At 58.9% G+C, this 8691-nt stretch overlaps 1 protein-coding gene across 1 annotated transcript in view; it reads right to left on the bottom strand.

Moving 5' to 3' along the window:
• Window positions 1-8691, bottom strand: part of TENC1 (tensin like C1 domain containing phosphatase (tensin 2)) — a 14037-nt gene that overhangs the window by 4692 nt on the left and 654 nt on the right. Inside the window, 17 exon segments of the mRNA XM_010857894.1 lie at window positions 1-808; window positions 1023-1136; window positions 1215-1280; window positions 1386-1515; window positions 1770-1845; window positions 2108-2168; window positions 2261-2373; window positions 2749-2832; window positions 3872-3936; window positions 4019-4141; window positions 4433-4483; window positions 4771-4942; window positions 5178-5227; window positions 5391-5429; window positions 5740-5778; window positions 6664-6701; window positions 7225-7333. Coding sequence (XP_010856196.1) covers window positions 1-808; window positions 1023-1136; window positions 1215-1280; window positions 1386-1515; window positions 1770-1845; window positions 2108-2168; window positions 2261-2373; window positions 2749-2832; window positions 3872-3936; window positions 4019-4141; window positions 4433-4483; window positions 4771-4942; window positions 5178-5227; window positions 5391-5429; window positions 5740-5778; window positions 6664-6701; window positions 7225-7333 — 2138 coding nt within the window.

Below are 8691 nucleotides of genomic sequence, written 5' to 3'. Positions count from 1 at the left end.
GGCAGCGGGTGCCCAGGTCGCACTGGGTGCAGGAGGGGCTTGCCAGCCTCACTTGCCCACCCCTCTCCAGCCTCCCTCTCCAGCCGCAGCCCATAGAGGGCTGCCGTGGGCAGTGCTAGCTTCTCCTCACAGGCGGGGCACGAGCATAGCGGAGGCAGCCCCGGGTCTTCCAGGATCACCACCTCCCGGTAGCCTGGGGGGCGGTAGCCAAAGTCTCCATTGGCGGGTTTCCCCAGCTCAGACGGGTAGGGGTACGGCCCCTCGGACAGTGAGCGGCAGAGGCGTCTCTTCTCCACGGAGGGCTCAGCATAACCCTGTGGGGGCCCCTCATAGGCTCCGAAAGCCAGCCGCCGCCTCTCCAGGGTCCCCTCTGGCCGGTAGTAGCCTCCATTGGGGACCCCGCAGGGTTCCCGGTAGCCCTGGCGGCAGGAGCAGTGGCGGCTGAGGCCAGGCCTGTGTCCCGAATATATTCCGAGGTGGGGGCCTCCGCCTGCAGCAGGCTGGTCTTCGTCATCAAGGATGGCCGTCTCGCGCCCAGCTCCCCGGCCCCCACTAGCCACTCCACAGCCTCCCAGCAGGCGCTCGAGCTCCTGCCGCTCGGCAGCCGTCGGGGGTGGCCGGCCAGGGGACTCAGCAGCCGGCTCCGTGGTCAGTGTGGAGGAGTGGCCAGAGTCGCTGCTGACAGAAAGCGAGCCGGGGGTGGGGGTGGGCTCCCGGGAGACGGGGGCCGGCGGGGTCTGGCGGGGGGCTCGCTGCACCTGGGCATAAGGACTGCCATCCAGGGGCCCCCGGGTGTGGGTGACAGAGTCTGAGTGGAGAGAGGATCAGGGCAGGAGAGCAAGCAGGCAAAAGTGAGAGAGAGAGAGGGAGAGACAGATAAAGCACGTGTGTTAATAGGGGATAGTGCCGGAGACTCCAGCTCAGGGGGTGTCTCTTGGGAGGGTGTCTGTCTAGGGAGGGAAGCATGTACCGCTCCCCCCAGAAACTCCACCTCCCGCCACCTCTGGGGACACCCCACACACCATCCGCACTGTCCTCATGGTGCAAGTTGAAGTTCTCGTAGGAGTCCCAGCGCACTGCGGGCTCTGCAGTGTTGTAGTCGACAGAGACGGAGGGCTCATTCCGTGGGGCGTTACCTATAGAGGGGCGTCCTGGGGGTGAGGAGCAGGGAGACAACCCCCTGACTCCTGCCCCCTCCCAGGCTTGGCTCTTACCTTTGATCTTCTCTGGGCTGGAGGAGAAGACGAACTCCACCGAGGCTTGGAAGGGGAACCTCTCGTCTGTGGGGAGTGGACGGTGAGGAGCCAGGTGCCCCCCTCCCTGCCCTTACCCACCTGCCTGCCTCACCCGGGCTCCAGCCCCCAGGCCACTTGTCTCCAACTCACCGGTCCAGGCCTCATCCAACTGGTCCTTGGAGAAGGTGAGCCGTGGTCCATGGATGGTGCATGTGTGGAACTGGACTCGGAATACGAGGGTCCGGTCAGTTCCCTGGCTACCCTTGTGATAGCATGTTACCTGGGTGAGGGGAGGAAGACCAGCGTTCAGGCTCTGTGTCCACACACATCTCCTCTGTGCTTCCACCTTGGCGGCTATCTGGCTGCAGCTCTGCTCTGCCTCAACTCCAAGTTGACCTCCCCATCAGGAAGACAACCTCCTTGCCCTCCAGCCTGCCTTAAATCAATGGCTCTCCAGAGACGGTGCAGCTGGCAGCGTTCACCACCACCCCGACCCCACCCCCAGGACTCTCCCTGTGGCTAAGGCCCCCTCACCATGACATCGCCTTTGAGGAGGAGGGCTGGCTCCAGGCTGATACAAAGCTGCTGGGGACCAGGGCCTGCAACGTGACTGGGGAAGAGAGAGGGCAGAGCTGAATCAGGGGCACTTGGGTGCACCGGTGGCTGTGAAGAGTCAACAGGGAGTTGGGAGATCAGAGACTGAGCCCTCCCTGAGCGCGAGCTCTTTAAGCATCAGCTTCCCCATCTGTAAAATGGATTCTAGGATGCTATTAGTTTTGGGGTGCAGTGGCTAGAGCTGGAGGCCCAGATGTCTGGGAAAGGCTGGAAAAACAGGGATTCAGGGAGAAGGGGTCTGGCAACAGAGCACTCACTAGATTCCTGATGTGTAGACAAGCTGCATGGACTGGTAGATCTTGAGGAAGGGCTGGAATCCTAGAGGAGCAAAAGAGAGAAGGTACATGAAGGGCGTTGAGTGGAGGGGTGGGGCACAGCCCCCCGATGGGGCACATTCCAGGCAGACTCACCTGCACCAGGTTCAAAGGCTGGCAGCACGGGCACCAGCACGTGGTGCAGGAAGAGAGGGCTGCTGTTCATGCGGATGGACCCGGACAGCAGACCGCTGAAGTAGGTGATATACCTGGTGGCCGGATGTCAAGGGGGATGTAAGCCCCTTCCAGGTCTTGGTCTCACGTGGTATAGCCATGGGCCCTGACTATCCCGTGAGTCCCTCTTTATCACAAGACTCAGCTTTATTTTCTGTATAGCTGTTGCTAACATCCCAAACGATCTTGTCTATTTATTTATAGGTTTATTGCCTTCTACCCCACCAGCATGTCAATAAGCCCCATGAGAGCAGGGACCTTGGATTTGTTCTGCATTCTCAGCACCTGACACAAGCCCCTAGCACACAGGAGGTGCTCCAGGAAGGTGTGCTGCATGAATGAGATAAGCTTGGCCTTGGCAGCCACGGAGGGACCTGCTCGCCTGGCCCATCCCCACCCAGGCTGCTCACCGGCGCTGGGAGGGCTGCAATTCTGCGGCAACCTTGTCTTCACAGAACTTCCGCATGGTAAGGGTCGCCAGTGCCTGGTCTGCCCTGGGGAGACAGGGGCCAGTGTGGGGGCTAAGGGGGTGGTTACATCCTGGTCTCCCTTTCCTAAGCTCCAGGGGAGGGAAGAGAGGTGTGATTCCCCGGAAGTCTAGAGGAAGTTCAGAGTGGTGGTGCAGAGAACTAGAAACCCCACAAGCAGCCACTTTACTAGTTGTTGGACTGCAGGCAACTGTTCCCTGAGTTTTAGTTTCTTCCTCTGTGAAATGGGACAATAAGACCATGCTATGCGTTGAACTGGGGCTTCCCCCGTGGCTCAGTGGTAAAGAACCCACCTGCCAATGCAGGAGACATGGGTTTGATCCCTGGGTCGGGAAGATCCCCTGGAGAAGGAAATGGTCACCCACTCCAGTATTCTTGCCTGGGAAATCCCATGGCAGAGGAGCCTGGCGGGCTATAGTCCATGGGGTTGCAGAAGAGTCGGATATGACTTAGCGACTAAACAACAGAAATGGGTTGAATTGTGTCCCCCCAGAAGATATGTACCTTAGAATGTGACCTTATTTGGACATAGGGTCGTTGCAGATGTAATTAATTAAGATGTTATACTGGAGTAGGGTGAGCCCTTAATCCAATGTGATTGGTGGCCTTAGAAGAAAAGAAGAAGAGACACAGACACACAGACACACAGGAAGAAGGCCATGTGACGACGAAGGCAGAGACTGGAGCGATACATCTGTAAGCCAAGGGACACCAAGGACTGCTGGCCCCCACCGGCAGCTGGGAAGAGGCCACTCCAAGAGTCTCAGTGCGAGTGTGGCCCTGCTGACACCTTGATTTCAGACTTGGAGCTTCCAGAACTGAGACAACAAAGTTCTGTTGTCTTAAGCTACTTAGTCTGTGGCACTTTGTTATAGCAGCCCTAGGAAAGTGGTGAAGTACAAGTGAGAAAAAGGAGGTGGAAAGCTCAAGGTTATAGTAAATGGCTCTGAACCCTGAGGTGGGCTTTAGAGGAGTGGGGCTCATCAAGGTTCAGCTGGAGGGAGGGTCCCTGGGGAAGGGGGGACTTGGGGCTGGGGCACCTTACCCTGCAGAGATCTTGCTGTAGTGCATATAGGCAGAGACGATGACCCCGAGCTTGCCCTTGCTCCCCTGAGGACAAAGAGGGATAGAGGGCTTGCTGGGGCCCTTTGCTGAGGGCCCCCAGTCCTGTGAACCTGAAGTTCCAGCTCACCTTGCAGTACAATACGACCACGTGCTGCGGGTCAGCACTGAGCCAGGTCTCCATGGCTTTGCAAATGGAGCACAGCTTGTCTAGGGGGGGTGCGTGCAGCTCAGGCCAGCCAAAGTCCTGGACCTGAGGGGTACAGGGATGGAATTGGGGCTGGTGGCCACCAAAGAAGAGGTGGATGGGGTGGAAGAGGGATAGGGTTTAGGTGCCTGGAGACAAGGTCAGGGGCCTGTTGCTTGTGTCGATGACAGCCTCAATTCTTTCCTCACTGAGATGATGGGTCGATACCTGCTGCACCACACTTTGGGCTGTCCCAAGTGACAAGTCATATGGGCAAGTGTCTCAGAGTAAAGTAGATGCCAAGTGCTACTGTTAATACTGAGAAGGCTAGGGGTGATGGTTTTAATTCCCTCCTACCTTCGGGTTTAGGCGGGTCAGGTCATGTCTTTTCTCTGAAAGGTTGAAGAGCTGCAAGTAAAGTGGGGGCGTTAGGCGAAGTGACCCTAGGCAGCGAGGCGTGGTGATTCTTGGAGGTGTCACCTGCTGTGACCCTTAGTAAGGGTCTTTCTCCAAAAGGAGGAAGTGACTAAGGCCCGGCCTAACTTTGACAGCCGCATCAGTTGCCTGCCTTCTAGGTCGGCTCCGAGGAGCGTCCGGGGCCCCGCCTCCACAGGTTTGACGTCAGGGAGCTGCCGGGGCCCTTCTGGCCCTCCCAGCCCTCTCATTGGCTGACTAAAGCAGGTCCCGCCTCTCACCAGGTACTTGTCACGGTGCTTGGATTGCAGCACGTGAGCCAGCTCGCGCAGGTGGCCCCGGTGTCGCTGCTCGTCAGGCCGCGCGGGGAAAGAGGCGGCCAGGATCCGCTCCGTCACGTAGGTGAGGTCCAAGTCCCAGCGGCGCTCCATGAGCGGGTCCAGGCTGAAGCTCCTGGGGAGGAGGGGGCGAAGCTGTGTTAGGAGCCGGGTGGGGAGAGGGTGTGGGGCGGGCACCGGGAGGCTGGTGTGATGGAAAGGTGTCTGGCCGACTACAGGTGAGGCCTCCTGGGTCCTGACCTTTTGGGGGTGGGGCTGTCCTAGAGAGCTTTGTTGGGGGGAACTGCCCTGGGCTGAGGGTAGGGTATCAGGAAAGGGCTCATTGGGACCACACCCGGCACCCTACTTACCTGGGCAGAGTGCTGCGCTGCTTTGAGTGGTTCAGAGACTTGGTGGATCCCTGGTGGATGAGATGAGATTTTGCACACGTCTTTTCTGCCCCTCATTCTCGGCCTCCCCACTCCAGAGCTCCATGAATTTTGCTCCAGGAGAGACCTAGGTCCTTAGTCCCAGAGCTATCTGCTTCCTTCCCCGCCCCAACCCCCGCTGCAGCATCACCTTACCAGGTGCTCTATGCGCCTCACAGGGGTGGTGTTTCTCCGCTAGAGGGAGAAGGGAGAGGAAAAGGGAGTGGTTAGGGAAGGGGCAAGGACCAGTCTGGGCCTGGGGGCAGTGGGGAGGGGCTGTGTGTGTCCCTGTGAGGGCTGTATTAGGTGGGGCAGGGAGAGAGGGAGGAGTCCTAACCCTGAGCAGGCCCAAGACACAAGAGCAGAGGGCTCAAAAAGTTTTCCACTGTCTGAGGATGGCCACTAAGGACAGCAGTCCATTCAAGGTAACTTCTTGGGGCCCCGTCTGTGGCCACCAGACCTCTGGACTCTTTGGATCCCCCACCCCATCCCAGAGCACACTCACCAGCTCCACGGGAGGCAAAGCCTGACAGGACGAAGTCACCTGGAAGGAGACTGGAGTGAGGAGCTGAGCTGCTGGTGAAATGGGCTCTCCTGGGCTTAAGGATGGGGCCACCCCTCAGCTTCAGCAAGAAAGTGGAGGGGCTGTCAGCAGATGGGCACAGGCTGCAACTGAGGTTCCTCTATTTAAGGGAGCCTCCCCTCTGGCCTCTCGGCCTCCCACCCCTGGGCCCCCAACATGTTACTCTTGGCTCCCAGCCCCCTGCCCACACAGACCCCCATTCATCCAGCTGCAGGGTAGGAGTTATATATAGAGCCATGCAGGCAGGCCACAGCCAGGGACAGACACTGGCCTCTTTCACTGGGAGACCCCGCCCCTGGGCACACAGCTCCCCAAAGCAAGCTCCAAGGCCCTAGGAAGGAGGAGGACTCACACTGCAGGAGGAGGACTAGGGCACCCCAGAGATGGGGCTGGCTCAGGTACCCAATGGATAATGGGTGCTGCCTACATCTTGCATCTTCTGCCCAGCCTTTCCAGGACCCAGGACAAGACCCACTCAGGCATCCTGAGGATCCTTCCCCAGAGGGAAGGCACAGCCCATCCAGCCACCAGTCTCTGCTTTGACCCCCACCCACCCCACCCTTCCTCCTCCTCGTTCTCCTCCTCTTCCCTACCCCCCCCGCCCCGCCCGGTCCTCGCGCCAGCTGCAGCCTGGGCACAGCACCAAGACAAACGTGCTGTCTTGCTGTCCACCCGCCTGGGCCAGTCCTCCAGGGGGTGGAGTAGGGTGGTTCTTAAAGGGCCAAGTACAGTACCCTCTGTTACCCAGCAGGGGTTCCCCAATGATGAGAGGGGTGGAAGGGAGGAGAAGCCCATTTCAGAGGAGGAAGGGACCCCAGGCCCTCCTCCCCACATCAGATTACCCACCTTTGCTTCACATTTTCTGTGTGTTGCCACCTTGCAGACTAGAGGGGATGGAGGGGAGGAGAGGTGTTAGCAGGGGCCTACTGGGGCAGTGGAAGGGGTGGCTCTCTTGTCTCCCCAGGTTCTGGAACTTTCCGGACTCCAGCTGTACTGAGCTGGCTGGAGTCCGGGAGCAGGGGCAGAGTTCAAGGGAAGCACATGGCAGTGGTGCGCTACTGCCCAGGCCGGGGAGTGGGGGACCCAGGGGCAATGATCTAGGGTGGGTGCGGGTGTGGAGGAAGGCACAGAGGGAAGCCTCCAGTTCCAGGTCAGGTGGAAGGGTAATTTAGAGTACTAGGCTTCCTGGGGTGCTGGGGGTGCAAGGGCTGTTTGGAGGGGAGGCAGTTCCTCTTGGCCCCCACGTTGCCCAGCCCATACTCTGTTCTGGGGTCTGCCTGCTGGGGCTGTGCAGCCCAGCGGTGCTGGGTGATGCTCTCAGAGCCACAGCCTAGGGTGGGGCGCCTCACCTCTGCGTGAGATGCCCTTCCCATTGATGGCTGCCTTACACACGGCACAGCACCTCACCTCTGCATGAGACGCCCGTCCCATCGATGGCCGCCTTACACACGGCACACACGGGTGGTTTCTTCCGGAAGACCTTCTCTCGGAAGCTATGCGGCTCAGCTTTCCTAGGCTGACGGGTGGAGGGACAGACAGACAGAGGTGTCAGTTCCCACGGGTCCATCTCCAGGACGGGGCCGGGCCTGAGTGCTGCACTTTTCCTGTTTTCCATCCTGATATGGCCCCCAAACTTGTCAAACGCAGTTGGCCACAGCTGTTTCCAAGCAGTTACAGTGCTTGTCCTCGACAGTGCATAGAACCTGGCCCCTTGCGTCACCCTAGCTGGGTCAGCTCCTCCCCAAGGAATCACTTAGGCCCCTCACGTGGCCCTGGTGTGTGATACCCTTGTGGTCACTGTTACCCAAACCCTAGAGCTTCCGTTCTGGTGGCGGGGGGGTGGCGTTCCCCGACTCCTCTATGAAGGCAACCTGTTTCTCCTCCCATCTTGCCCTTCCTGTAGGAAGTAAGCAGGGAGGGGGTCAGACATGAATATAGGGTGTCAGTCATGAGCACCCAGATGACCCAGAGGAGAGTCCTCAACCAGGCTGCTTCCCTGGCTCCCACTGTCCCCGTCCTCCCAGCAGCTGACACGCCCTCCTCCCCCCACTGTCAGAACAACATGTTTACTCATTGTGCACCAAGGCGGCAGGCAGCAATTGTGTAAGGAGGGGGCGGTCATGCTGGAGGGAGAGGCAGATGGAGGCACGACATGGAAATATTTAGCTGCTTTACTGCTCCAGGATGTAGTAAGCACCCAGTCACTTGAGAAGGTTCAAGAGGGATTCCAGCACTGAAGGGGGAGAGGGTGGGCCCGCTGCTCTCCGGGGCCTCTCCCCTCCCAGAGTGCTGTGAGCCAGGCGGCTGGGATATCCCCCGAGGCCCAGGACTACCGTTCCCATCCGTCCATCCTCTGGGGACCGATGGACCGTTTACCTCCTTGTCTCCTCTCCTATTTTTCTTTTCCTCTGGGATTCAAGTTCCTGCCTCCCTCCCCCATAGTACTGTCTCATGTTGCCCTGAGATACCTTTTTGAGGGGTAAGGCTGAAAAAAATGTGGAGAAAGGCAGTGATGGGGCCTCTAGGCCCCCCAGCCTGGGAATGCAGGCAGCACCTCTGGTGTCTTGGCTGTCCTTGAAGCTGCTGGATTAAACCCAACTTGAACTCTTCTGGGCTGGACCAACTCTGCCAGACCCACTAGGAAACTTGGGTGCATTTTGGTATTAATGGGACAGGCAGATGATGTCATGGAAAGCAAGTCAAGCCCCCTTGTCTAAGGCACTTCTGAGACCTGGCCGCCTCCCTTCCTTCCTTTGCCACCCCTGCCCCATTTCCCCTAAACTTCTTAGCTTAGGGAAGTTTTCTCCTGGGCTCCAAAATAGTACCTGGGAAATTCCTACCATAATGTATACCTGCCCGTGCGGGGCTGGCCTG

This window comes from Bison bison, unplaced genomic scaffold (assembly GCF_000754665.1).
Source record: "Bison bison bison isolate TAMUID 2011002044 unplaced genomic scaffold, Bison_UMD1.0 scf7180017864383, whole genome shotgun sequence".
NCBI lineage: Eukaryota > Metazoa > Chordata > Mammalia > Artiodactyla > Bovidae > Bison > Bison bison.
This window is presented reverse-complemented; position numbering and strand designations above follow the sequence as displayed.